At 34.8% G+C, this 14,396-nt stretch overlaps 2 protein-coding genes across 2 annotated transcripts; one reads left to right on the top strand and one right to left on the bottom strand.

The window, feature by feature from the left end:
* Positions 1–4,582: 4,582 nt before the first annotated feature.
* Positions 4,583–13,274, top strand: LOC124392305 (T-cell leukemia homeobox protein 3). Its single transcript, XM_046859166.1, has 3 exons — positions 4,583–5,166; positions 9,204–9,438; positions 10,656–13,274. Exons 1-3 carry the CDS (start codon positions 4,788–4,790, stop codon positions 10,867–10,869), a joined length of 828 nt encoding a protein of 275 aa, XP_046715122.1. The 5' UTR covers positions 4,583–4,787; the 3' UTR covers positions 10,870–13,274.
* On the bottom strand, positions 6,714–7,903 carry LOC124392307 (claudin-23-like). Its single transcript, XM_046859169.1, has one exon. The coding sequence runs from the start codon at positions 7,901–7,903 to the stop codon at positions 7,187–7,189; it is 717 nt and encodes a 238-aa protein (XP_046715125.1). The 3' UTR covers positions 6,714–7,186.
* Positions 13,275–14,396: the final 1,122 nt, after the last annotated feature.

The raw sequence follows: 14,396 nt of genomic DNA, 5'->3' as shown, positions 1-14,396 counted from the left end.
GCACAATAACGCAAGCTTTAATGAAATCTCTGGAGGTCCCTTAAAAGCACAGGTAAAGGAAATATCAGACAGTTTTATTAGAATCTTTTCTAACATGCTTCACAAAACTCCAGTTTTTTTTTTTTTTACCAGCAAAGAATTCAAATGAATCCGCTTAGAGAAAGCATGTTATTAATATCAAAGAACATCAGAATATCAAAGCATACTGAATACGTTTATTAAACTATATCAACATAGACCTAAATGAGTTCTTAAGTTCACTGATGGAATCAGTTATGAAAATGTTTGTTTTAAAACATCGCCTATGGCTTTACATTTGTTATATTCTCTTTTTTATTTTACCCATTTTTCTAAATATAAGCATTCAAGTACATAGTGTTTACCAAAGATTCCAAAGAGCTTTTGGTTTGTATTACAAGTCAATTTAGAGCCTAAAATGAGACATCATCTGGGCTTGGTGCATTATTTAAAGATATCAGTGTCCAAAAGAAAGAGAATAAGTGTTCACATTATTCATTTCCTTTTTTATTTGTATATGAACTAAATACAACTATTTTAAACATTATTTTTAATATTTATTTTTAATATAATTTCAATTGGAAGTCTACCTTCAAATGCCTTTCTTGTAAGGAAATCTTGTTTGCTAAACCAAATCGATGTAAACTTGGCTTATTACTTAGACTTTACAGATATATGACCAGGGCAGGAAACACCTTGAGGATCATAGACTGAGAGGTGTCACGTGATTATATTGTACTTTTTGTATAAATAGACCACTTTGAGAGTATAATACGGATCATGTTTTAGGTTTTCTGACGGGTGCTGTGATGTGTGCTGGTTCCTCAGCCATCTAGGCTTCATTAAACTCTATATCTTCATAATAAAACAGGTGGTTGTGTAAATGCTCTATTACTTACCATGTTCAATACACATCTACATAATACATACATCCTGCCTTCAGTGTTGTTTAGAAACTAGGCGCGTAAAGAGCCTTTATCATTTAATTCTGCATCTCCGCCGCCTTTCACTATAGCCTATATCTCTTTTCTTTTTTTCCCTCCCCTATGTGGATGTTAGTGTGTCCTTTGCATTTCACGCAGCTCTTTAGTAAACTTGGAGAAATTGATAACACGGCAGACAAGCGCAATAAAAACGGCGCCCGCGGCCCACCACCCGCAAACCCCCATTATGTAAATCCGGGGGGTCATTTCCGAGACAAATCGTTCACTTTTATTCCTTTATTTTTTCCCATTTTGTACGGCTTCTTTTCTCCGGAGAATAGAGCATTTAATGTGTCTGCGCGGTGATTGATATAATCGTGAATAATTTGCCGACGCTGAAGACTCTTAGGACACCGGGCGCGGATGCTTTCCCCCGATTAACTTCTCTTTACGCAAATTGTGAAAAATATCGCTAATACGAAAAAATAAGGCTTTAGCGCAAAGCCGTTATTAATAGGGGTCTACCACAGATATTAAAACAGCCATTATGGTGCAGCTTGCATGTCTGAAAATAAAGCTCTGCCCTTTGGGTGAGATGGAAACCCATGAAAGCGTCTCTTTTTTTGCCTTTACACTCTAAAACGGACAACAATCGTACAAATATCACACAAACGCGTCGTGGCCAGAGTGTGTGTGTGTGTGTGTGTGTGTGTGTGTGTGTGTGTGTGTGTTATGCACGTGACCAGTAGGCAGGCGAATCTACAACCTAAAATTTACTATATAAATATCATTACAATGAAATGTATAAACAAACTAGGGTCCTCAAAACCAAACATTTATAGCACAAGCAAAAATTTTACTCATTTGACGAATAAAAGTATAATAACAGGAAACACCAGTTCACACAAATCTCAAAAACCCTCGCGTTTCTCACTAGGAGGGAAGGGCATATGGCATAAAAATCAGCCAAGAGAGCATGTCGGGGAGTCGGCCGCCCTGCCAGAGAGTCTGCTGGACCACCGCTCTATACTGCTCTCCAAAAATCATTCACGGCTCAGACCTGCTCAATAGCCAGCCACACAAATACATTTGAGAGGTCAGACACCGTGACACTGACCCAGCAAACTGGCGTACAAAACAGTAAGGGGTTTCATTTTATTATAGAGCTTGTAGGATAAATGCATTATTTTGTAATATAAAATTTTGTCTTATTAGGTTAAATCGTCTATACTTCAACAGAATTATGGTAAAACTATAATATTCACATGTAGGATATTATCTATGTTTACAATTTAAACTGGAACCAACACATATTTGCGTTGTTAAAAAGGGTTTTTTTTGTTTGTTTGTTTTTGTTTTTTATCAATCATGAAAACTTTATTATTTTATCTTATTTTGTCATTTTCATTTTTTTTAGCTCCATTTCAGAACCTTCAATATCTTACATGTTTTACATTTGTATTTTCATTTAACATGCATGGATTTATCCAGAGAGATTTACAGAAGTGCTCTGCAATCCCGATCTGTTCATAAACACTCTCACTTCCACATGCTAGTTTCCTGGGTCAGTGACCAAGAGCACAGTATGGAAAAGAAACCCCCAAAACTTGGTCAAGTGGATTTGTAAAACAAATTTCACCTTAACCACGCCCACTCTAACATCTGAACCAAGTAATATCTGAAACCTTGGCTAGGGCAATATCAGAAATATAACTATAGCAAATATAACTATAGTAAAGTACCGATGAAATGATTAACTATATACACGCATACATAACTTTAATATTAGCCACCTCAATAAACTCTTATTTACCTGTTTTTCATTAACCAAAACACATAAAACCCTGATTTTTGTTATTAATTAACCCTCACTTCCTAAATTTTTAGGTTAATAAAAAGTGATTCTTGATGTTATGGGTTCTATAGCAAAAAGCTGAAGAAGTAATCTCCCCTGAAGAGTTTCCCAACTGTTGCTCTAGATTGTACTGTACATGCTTACCACAGTCACACACACCTTTACGCAAAACCTCTAAAATAATGTAAGAATCATTAACCATCCAAAGTTATTAAATTATCTATTGAGCAAATAATATTTTTGCAGTAGTAGTAGTTGTAGTATCACTTGGTCATCGTCCTTTTTGGCTACCAACAGGGAAGTAAATAGACCCTTGTGTATATTAATAGGTAAAACTAGCCTATAAAACGCAAAAAAAAAAAAACATTTTACCTAGGTGCATTGTTAGCTACACTTCTAATGATAGCTTCTAATTAGTAGAAAATGGAGCACCATTGCCATACGTGTTATTTAGTGGGCGTGTCTAAGGACAAACAGTAAAGACCAACGTAAATAGAAAGAAAGTGGAGTGAGCTAAATGAAAGTATTTGGGGTTTATTATTGTAACTATCATGTGTATAATATTTATCAACGAGCTTCCATAATTTTTATTATTTGTATTTTGCTTTGTTCATCTCATCTGTTAGTTATTTAATTAAAGGGTCTAGCAAATATGATTAAACAATTATTAAATTATTTGTTTGTGATTCGTTTTAATTATAAGTAATTGAAGTCTGCATTATTTATATCAAGCTAAATAAATTCAGCTCCCAAATAACCAATTCACTGCCAGAAATAGAACCCTTAAGGATTCTCCTGCTGTCTCTCTGAGGGAACCTTTATGCTTTCTACAGAACCATAGAAACTAAGATTACTTCAAGATTATGTGAAGAACCCTTCCAGATATTGTTTTCCGTTCCGAGCTCCATAGGGAGAGCTCTTTTTGGAATCTAAGCGCTCATGAACACAAATTGTAAGAGTGTACTAAATAAAAGATGTAATGCAGACAGTGTAAATGAGTGCCCATATAAGATTGATGTCCTCATCTTTTTCCTTCATGGCAAAAATTGGCATAAAAACCAAACCTTAAGAAAATTATGTTAAAATGATTATTGGAGGTTGTTTATTAAATAATTCTGCTTATTGAGCAGCGCTGACTCACATATGTCGCCTTCCCTGGTGATGATGTGCTGAAATTAACTGTTTCAATGTGCACACAATAAACCAGTATCTGTCACGATATTTTTCAAATGTGACACGAATCGATTAAGTACATGAAGCTACATTTATAGATCAATAACACATACAATCGGGTTTCTCTCTTAACTAAATTGATAATTTGTCTAAAGGACGCGTTTTCAGGAGAAGTGATTTATATGAAATAGGCAGTGAAAATGCAGTCTTTAGCACCCGGTATTTCTGTATATGTATTTTTACAGTGACCTGATATCTAATGTGGGTTTTAACCATCAAAGAAGATTTTTTTTAATGATGCGTTTTGACATCCCAAAGAACCCGACATAAGTCAGTTAAATCCAGATATGTATTCTGAATTCGAGAAATTTGCAAAAATGTGCCGCAAAAAAAAATATACAAAATATGACAAAAAAGTAAGATGAAATTGTAAATGTGTTAGAGTATACTGATCGGTATTGGACACAGTTTGACATCGCGCTCAGCTCTACTGGGACATTATTCTATTTTTGTCAGATGATGATAACCAATAGAGGGGCGAGGGTTTGACGTATTCGACCAATGAAAGCACTACTTTGTGACTTTGGCAGATTACGAGAGTTAAAGGCGACAGTTTGACAGGAATAAGACCAGCCGTGAAGGGCTCAGTACAGATGTGACGGAATATGTCGGAATTTCAGAAACAGAACCGAAAGAAAATCGCAAGAGAGAAGAAAATGGACAGACATACTCTGATCTCAGTAGCGTTGCGTTTTGCGTGATTTGTTTTTGTTGTTTTTTTTTTTTTCAACCCCCCGATTAGGTGTTAAACGGGGAATATGGACAGATCCCAAAGTCCGAGACCGGGACAGTCACCTAAACCAAGCCATGAACCCATCCGTTTTGGTATAGACCGGATCCTCGGTTCCTCTGACCGACAGCATGTCTCTGAGAGCAGCGCGGACAGCCAGACAGGGACCACCACTACATTTACTGCCCTGGTTGCCCCACTCTCTGCTTTTCCTGGCTCTTTGGATGACCCGAGTGAGTTCGTGCCGAACAGGACTCTGGGACACCGCGGGGTTATCCGGGTCCCAGCGCACAGACCGCTCGGAGCCGCCATAGCGCCGCCTGTCGTGAGCGCAGCTCCGGGCTTCGGCCCGCTTTGCTTCCCCTGGGTGGATAATCACCGCAGATTTACCAAAGACAGACTGCCAGGTAAAGTGACACTTTCAGGCAGGTATTAGATGAGACAGATAGGCCTAGGTCGTGCTACCTAATTCAGTGCACAGATTTTTTATTAACATTAATATTAACATTCGAAAAAGACATCGAAATTTTTGTTTCTATTCAATAAAAAAAATCTCAGTATCTTAATCGAAATCTTTGTAAAACAAAATAAGATGTATGAAAAATTTGAAATTGTCCATATTTTTTATGATAATCTTTTAATAAAAATGAAATAATGCTTTAATTTATTTACTTTGACTACAATCGCACGTTTTCTTTTTTCCTCATTGTAATAATAATAATAATATTAATAATAATAATAATTATTATTATTCAAATAATAATTCATATTATTATTATTATTGCGACACATTAGTAGTAGTATTAGTAGTAGTAGTAGTAGTATTAGTAGTAGTAGTAGTAGTAGTAGTAGTAGTAGTAGTAGTAGTAGTACGTATGTATGTATGTATTATTATTACTTATTATTATTTAAGATAGTCGGTAACAAAAGTGAAAGAGATTTAAAAAGTGCCATGTCATTCAAAAACGCTTTAGCTTTATTACAATTTTGTGTTATTTAGTCCTCTTTCAGCAGAGAGTTAAATAACTCATCTACTTTGTTGCGAAAATTTTGTAACTTCCACTAGTTTTAGTCTGGGTGGGCGAAATGATTTTTTATTCTTTTATAAGATGCAATAATCTGCTTTCAAGTTTTAATGGTAAAATCATTCTCTTTCCATACTATCATGTGTATGTTTTTTTCCATTGTGATATAAAATAAAAAGACATCAGACATGCTTTAATCTTAAAATACCCTAAATACCCTATGGGTTTATTATGACCCTGGATAAACTCACCTATAAGAAATAAAACTCCCATACACTCTTAGAAATTTAAATTGATTCCCCAGAGGGTGTTATAAAGAACATTATGCTTTTAGATTTTCTGACAACACAAACAGTTTTTCTCCATTAAAACCGTTCTGAAATCTAAGAAACCTCTATTTAGTGCACAGACACCTGAAAGGCTTTTTGGAAGAGTGCAAATATTTGTTTATGTCTTTGTAATTGTTTGGAATGTGTACCATTGTTTACTGTTCATCCCAATAACCACAGTAATCATCACATATTTCAGAGAAGTGTCATGCTGAAAAAAAGCTTTTGAAAAGAGCCGTGTTTAAAATTGCAGTGAAAGAATAGATTCTATAAATCTCAAATAAACCCCACCTTAGAGAGAGAAAGAGAGTGAGAGTGAGTGAGAGAGAGAGAGAGAGAGAGAGAGAGAGAGAGAGAGAAGCCTTAAGACTATTTAGCATATATATATATATATATATATATATATATATATATATATATATATATATATATATATATATATGTTTTCTGGTGAAAGGGTGCAGTTTTTTTTGAGAAACATACCCTTTGTCAAGAATTGTCCAAACTAAATGTTCTTCAATGAAAAGGGCATATACACTTGGTCAAGATTATGCGGGTAAAAACAAAAGTTTATTGTGAATGAAAGATGAAGAAACCTGATCCCAGATGTAGTTGTTAACATGCCTGTCATTTCCAAGAGTAATTCTGCGGGTGTTATTTCGTAGGCTTACTTAAAAAAGACAAGAAAGAAAGAAAGAAAGAAAGAAAGAAAGAAAGAAAGAAAGAAAGAAAGAAAGAAAAGATCTCGCATTAAGTTACATCGTATTACAAAGCTTTAGTGCCACAGGTGGATTTACAGGCTTCAAGGGCCCCATGTGGCCTTATTTATTTATTTACTCATTTCCTGGAGATCAATGTGTGCACTAAAGAAAGCCACATTGTATCTTAAATGTGGACACGAATCATCTACTGATATATATAATCTTTTTGCCGACTAAGACATGCTTTTTAGCATTCCCTTTAAGAAATGCTCGCTCTACGCTTTTTAAATAGAACATCTCTATAGAAAATATCTAATAATCCCTAAGGCTTTAGCTGTAGGTCTAAACCCAGCTACGTGTAAAAGAGCACATTTACAGGGTGAGTGATATATTGTTTGGTCTGTTTTCTCGCCAGAAGTTGAGGTCTTGTTTCTCAGTGTGCACCGGTACGCTGTTTGCGCGGCTCAGAGCCCCACCGGTGCCTGGCGCGGTGGTCTTATTCCCGAGTTCAATACTTATCTCGGGTCTGTCTCTACGATGTTCTCCTCCACAACATCGGTATATCCACATGAATATCACAAATCCGCCAAGAAGTTCTGCTAGTCCTCCTGTGTAGCCCAGTATAATGCAGTATCCAATACGGATGTCTGAAGACGGAGCGTTGATGTCCATTAGGATGTGGTTGTACCAGGTGATAGGGATGATTGCCAGAATCCCGGAACACGAGATGAGAAAACCACCAAAACCTGCCAGCTTCATCTTCGGTGTGTCGGTCCAGCAGGTGGTTCCGACTGTCATTAAAGAAAGCCCGATAAGAGTCACTATCAGAGATGCAACCATCATCCTGCGCGCGACCTCAATGATCTGGTTATTAAAGTATTCAATGTCCTCGTGGTTGCACAGGACGTCTCTGGATGTTGTCAAGGACTTACAGATATCCCAGATGCCCTGGTGCAATATTATATCCAAAGGCTGCCCAGTGATGTTGTGGATAGTACGCCAGTTTGGTGGCACGGTACTCGTCAAGGTCAGAATCCAGCCGCAAGGCGCGGAAACGAAACCGAATATTAAAATACCGGACGCTCGCATGGTCTTATAGGCTACAGTACAGTAATATACAGTCTAACCACACACTCGAAAAAACTTTGCACTTTATCATCTGATCCTGGACAAGGGTTTACTCCCACACTTCAGAATTTATCACGTGTTTAACTATTCAGTTGGAATAAAAAGCACTCGGGTTTCTATGGCATTGTATTACAGTCTAAAATAAATGAATGGTGGCTACAACAACGAAGCCCTAAAATGTCTTACAACATCTAAAGGTCAGAGCATATGAAATTTCTGGCTGAAGATATTTTCTTTACCCTGCATATTACAAGCCAAAAGCATACTGTGCTGCCATTTTTTTGCGTTTCTTTATTCAGTATTGGCACAAGTCTACGAATTTTCTTTGTGGGGAGCGAGATACACAATATTCATCTTGGTATTTGTTGTCCTGTATTACAGACCACATCTTATAAGGTTTAGGAACTATAGACTATATAAGACTATATAAGACTATAAATGATTAATTTTTATGAATAGGTGTCTGAAAAAGCAAATGTATATATATATATATATATATATATATATATATATATATATATATATATATATATATATATATATATATAGGTTATATATATATATATATATATAGGTTATATATATATATATATATATATATATATATATATATTATATATATATATATATAACCTAAATATGCAATTTAAGAATGGCTTGTCCTATATTAATCGCTTATTGGTTGGAGTGCAACTCAGCGTTAGATCTTAGATCATTGTTATACTTGATCTTCTTTAACTATAATATCTCAGTGCTGAACTGCCTGAATAGTTATGATAAAGCGTTGATTTCTATTATTTAAGAACAATAGGCCCTCTGTTTGTAAGACCTAAACCTTAACAATACCCTTGGCAATATTACGCTACTACTATTTTTTTGTTTTGTAACTTTATGACCATGTTTTGCACAGGGATGCTGCCCAGGACGTCCTCATGATGCTCATGTTCTCCTGTCAGCCATAGTCCGGATGTCTTTTTCCCATTTTCTCTTGCAGTTATCATTGTATAATTAACATTGATTTCCACCACAATGTATAGTACAGGTATATATCTATTCGAACAGATACATCCAAACAGTATTAATAACCAATAACTAACAAATTAATTAACAAAAATTAAACAAGGGCTCAAGTGAAATGCTTATTTATTTATTTGGTTGTTTTTTGGTTGTTTCCAGCACTATTTTTTTTTTTATTATTATCATCTACAATTTTTTCACAGTATCTTCTGTGCCTTGATCCTCAGTCTTTTTTTCCATCCAGCTCTCCTAGCGTTGCCTATAACTCGGCGTATTGGTCACCCGTACCAGAACCGCACACCACCCAAGCGGAAGAAGCCGCGCACGTCATTTTCCCGCGTGCAGATCTGCGAGCTCGAGAAACGCTTCCACCGGCAGAAGTATTTGGCCAGTGCAGAGCGAGCGGCTCTCGCAAAGACTCTTAAAATGACCGACGCTCAGGTCAAAACGTGGTTCCAGAACCGCAGAACCAAATGGAGGTAAGACCGATATTCCGCCTGAAACACGTCTAATGGTGCTCTTTATTATAAGCATATGTTGATGATTAATACTTTCCTAACGATGCACTTATCCTGCGTACATATCAAGAGGTTTTCAATAATCAGTTGTATCAGTTAAATATTAACACATTCTTACACAAATTCTGTTCACTCATCTGGTTATGATGCAGCATTGTTAATGTCACCTGGAACAGTTCACAATGTGAAGCAAGCACCAGTATTTCTGAGTTGGTTTCAGATACCATGATCTATACCAACCCTAATTTATCAACGCATGTTTATTTTAAATAAATGTGGGGGGTAAGATGATGAGGAAGTGGTGTAGGAGAAGGAGGAGGAACCCCATTCCAGACCAATCCATTCACACACAGTAAGAAGCGTGGCTTCTGCTAATGAAAAAAAGCTTTAAGGTGCTGGGTGCAGATGCATTTTTTTATTACTGACAATGGTGCTATTATACACTATTATAAACTAACACAAAGTATCTAAAATTTGTGTTCATAACACCGTTACTGATGCCTTCATATATATATGACTCTAAAATCCCCTCATTCATTACAAATTCAGGAAAAGATCAATTAACTAGACATGGTTTTAAAAATGGGGGTAGACCTTTCCCGTTAATAAGTGATTCAGGAAGTCTCTTTTCCTGTCCTCTATGTCTGTCTTCATTTCTCTCTCTCTCTCTCTCTCTCTCTCTCTCTCTCTCTCTCTCTCTCTCTCTTACTACTTCATTAACATCATTAACTGCTGAAAAACTAAATTCTAAAAATAGGAAATAAACCATTAACCTTTACAGGGTAGATTTTTAATTTTCCTATATCTTTTGTGTGTGTATATATATATATATATATATATATATATATATATATATATATATATATATATATATATATATATATATATATATAAAACATTAGATATATCACTGTCATTTAATGTATAAATTAAAGAGTAAATATATATATATATATATATATATATATATATATATATATATATATATATATATATATATATATATATTTATTTATTTATTTATTTATTTATTTATTTTTAAATTTTTTTATTATTATAGCCTCCCAAAATGCAATAAATAATGATGACAGTAACTGGCAATACAAATATTTTTTTACAATAAGAAAACCTAAATGTGCAAGGTAATGTTTACGTTGTACAAACTAATACCTCTCTAGGCGGCAGACAGCTGAAGAGAGAGAGGCCGAGCGCCAGCAAGCTAATCGGATGCTGCTGCAGCTGCAGGCTGATGCCCTCCAGAAGTCCATCAGCGAGTCAGTGCCTGTAGATCCTCTGTGTGTGCACAACTCTTCACTCTATGCCCTGCAGAACCTGCAGCCATGGGCTCAAGACAAAGCAGGCAAAATAGCCACAGCTACTTCATTGGCCTAAATAATACTGGTGAAATGTTAAGCCCACGTGGAGTGACTGTAATGGCGCAACAGCTGAACAAATGGGTATGTGTTACAAGATAAGTAAGACAGGTCTTATCCTGATATCGTTGGTTAAATGACCTAGGGGGAAAAATCTGATCATACAAATATAAGCAGAATTATAGATTTTTTTAAGGATTTATATCACATTAATATCCTGGGATCAGAGCACTATTGGTGAATATCATACTGAAAATGCATCAGGAGAATTTCCTATACTCCCAAATGCTTTATATTAAAAGCAAAGGCCCTTTTACAGTTTTTGACTTGATGATGTTTGATGACATTCTTCAACACTAAATACACAGATATGTGCAATCTGAAAGGTGGCATATCTGAGGGCACAAAATGTGCTCCACAGTAACCTCCCAGGATTCAAACAAGAAATAACACTGCAATGGGAATTGTGAATGTAAAATAACACAATCAGGGGTTATGATTATAAAAAGTTCTTACTTCTTTTAGATGTTTTTTTGTCATGATGGACATCTAAACACCCAGGCTAAAACATTTATGGCATTTGGCAGACTCTCTCACAGATGAAGGTTAAGGGCTGTGCTCAAGGACCCAGCAATGGCAGCTTGGTGGTGCTGGGATTCACACTCACAACCTTCTAATCAGTAGTCCAACTTCTTAACCATTAAATAAACAGATTCACATACATTTCGGTTGTCCATCACCCACCATCCATTTTCAAGTTCTTTCACAGCTGATCCAGCTGTTCCAGTGTTGTTGACACAAATATAGACTGTGGAATATCTAATTATGTTTGACTTTTTATATAAATGAGTATAGTGTACATTTCTACTCATCACCAGTGACTGTATTCTTGAGAATGAAGTTTACTATTAATCAGAAAATTTCCTATGTTTACTTGCTTTGTGACTAAACTAAAGCTTTTACATAGTGTTTTGGGCCATACTACAGTTTGTATCCTGGCCCAGTATTATTGTCACTACAAGACAGAAAGATACTATTGATATTTTAATCCCGGATTAAAATCCCAACAGGATCCTCGTAAATTACTTTACATAGAAATATGCCAAATTGAAGATTTACCTTTGAAGGGAATACACCAGTGTTTTTATTCTCTGTGTATTGGATATTTGGAGTGTGTTTGTGATTACCACTGACAAGAACATAGACACATTTCTGTTTTTTTAAAAATATACAAAATATTTTTTGAAAAAAAAAAAAAAATGTTGGGGCATTAATAAACTAAATAACATAAAAAATCCAAATGTATTCTATTAATTTTTAACAGTGTCAATATTTTATTCAGTCAACAGAATTTGCTAATTAAATGAATTGCTTTTAATGACGTATTTTAAAATGAATAATAGATGATTATGCATGTAAACACTGTGAAAATATCAAATGTATCGCTCCAGTCTAGTTTTATTTCTTTAAAAGTTTAATTGTTATCATGTTTTCTGTTGTTTAATAATTGCCGAGTAACACATTCAAATATTGTCTGTGGTAATCACATGTACACCACAAATGCAGTGGATAGAGATTTGGTCAATCATTGCTGTCTTACTTTATATTAAGTGTTTTTAGATTCTGTGTAGCTGTATGTAAACCACACAGGCAACTAGACAATTACCAAAAATGTCTGTATTGTAACAAATAGCTTACAGATGTAAATACATAAAATGCACATGAAATTAGTTTTGGCCCAAACATGATTTTTCTGTATCTCACTGGTAATAACTTTTGTATAAATTATTAGTTTTGACTATAGCTATATGATAAATATACAGAAACTGTCTGTCTATTTAGAAAAAAGCATAAAGCTATGTAATTACTGCAAATTACAATTCTGTCTAATTTTCTGGGTTGGCATGTGACAAGACTAACATACCAAAGAAATGATCTAAAAATTAGACTTAAACATTTGTCAAGATGCATATTTAAATAAAATTTACTTCTGTAATTTATCTCTAACAGTGTATACATTCATAATATTAAATTAATGTTGCCTGTATTATTATTAGACACAGTGATTATAAGCACTTAATATAAAACGGAAGGAAAATGCTACAATACATAACATATTATTTTCCTTTATATATTAATGAAGGTATGCACCCTATCATCAACTACCCCTGTTTGGAACCTGAACTAAATTCCAGTATTATATAAACATTTTTAGTCCTAGATTGGGATTTTCTTATGTCTGAAAAACTAGGGCTCTACTGTAAATTATCTTCTAATTATAAGTGGGAAAATGTCTATAATGAAATATACAAAGCTTTGTCATGTAAATAATATTGAACATTATATACTATGAAGTTGTTTTGACATGTTTGTCCTTCTTAATATGTTTATAATTTAAGGTGAATGTGTGTATAAATATATAATGCAATCAATAATATTGTTTGAAAATTTTTTTATTGTTAAATATCATTTTATACAGCAACAAGAAAGTGTTTCCTGTCTCTGTCTACCTGCTTCTGTCTGTTTGTCTGTCTGTCCATCTGTCTGTTCGCTTCAGCTTGCTGTACAATGAAAAATATGGTAACAGCTCAGCCTAGCAACAGTTCGTTGCATCAGTTGTGCATAAATTATAATCCACAATACTGAATATGAAAATAATGCATGGAGAGGTGCATATGGTGCATGGTGTAAGAGGTGCTTCCTCTTCCTCTCGCTGCTGATTCTCATCACAGTGAGTAGAGTTACATATGGCTGCATGAGTACTGTGCAGTTTTTCCTCAAAGAAAAGATCGGTTGCCAAAACACAACCTATACAATATTTGGATGTTGTGCAATTTCATTGCTAAATTGACGAGAACAAATGGCAAATTATGAAAAGTTAAACTAAAGTAAAGCTGAGATTAAATTCTAACAAAACTCCACAAATGTGTAGAACAGGTTTTGTAATTTGTAATTTCAGTCTGCAAATTCCTACTTATAGCAATACAGCAATCAATGCATATAATGTTTTATTTTTTTGCAACAGACCACCAGAGGGCATCTGATAATGTGATTCCAGTAGCTGTACTCCACCAGGTCTCTAATGAAACCTGCAAATTCAGGTTAGAAAGGAAAAACACACAGTCTTCTCAACGCTGCTCTCCATTTGAAGAAAATCTTGCAAGCTAACAATTACAATTAAAATATTACATTTACAAAAATTGGATTACATTTGTGGAGGCTTGTCATACATTTGGTTCCATATAAAATAATGGTTTGCTACACATTCTTTGAAAATGAACAGGATGAGTTTAAAACATGCTCTCATTAAGCTATCAATTAGGTAGCGAATTAAATATTTACTCTTGGCCTATTCTTTGCAGTATCTCGGTGTTCAGCAAAGTGACAGACTTCAAATTCAATATAATAAATGAATAGTGGTAAAATAAGGTTCAAAAACTAATATTGGTATTAAATACCAAAAGTTTAGACCGATTAATTTGTATAGAACTAGTCTGACGTTTTGGTGCCAGATGGACTTTTTAGCATTTCAGGAAATCTCATGGC

The sequence above is a fragment of the Silurus meridionalis genome, chromosome 10 (assembly GCF_014805685.1).
Source record: "Silurus meridionalis isolate SWU-2019-XX chromosome 10, ASM1480568v1, whole genome shotgun sequence".
Lineage (NCBI taxonomy): Eukaryota > Metazoa > Chordata > Actinopteri > Siluriformes > Siluridae > Silurus > Silurus meridionalis.
This window is presented reverse-complemented; position numbering and strand designations above follow the sequence as displayed.

Excerpts from the sequence above, each read along its gene's own strand:
- LOC124392307 (XM_046859169.1), bottom strand. The coding sequence starts at position 7,903 with ATGCGAGCGTCCGGTATTTTAATATTCGGTTTCGTTTCCGCGCCTTGC.
- LOC124392305 (XM_046859166.1), top strand. The coding sequence starts at position 4,788 with ATGGACAGATCCCAAAGTCCGAGACCGGGACAGTCACCTAAACCAAGC. Across the intron at positions 5,167-9,203 it reads TACCAAAGACAGACTGCCAG|CTCTCCTAGCGTTGCCTATA; the intron begins GTAAAGTGACAC and ends TTTTCCATCCAG. Across the intron at positions 9,439-10,655 it reads AACCGCAGAACCAAATGGAG|GCGGCAGACAGCTGAAGAGA; the intron begins GTAAGACCGATA and ends ATACCTCTCTAG.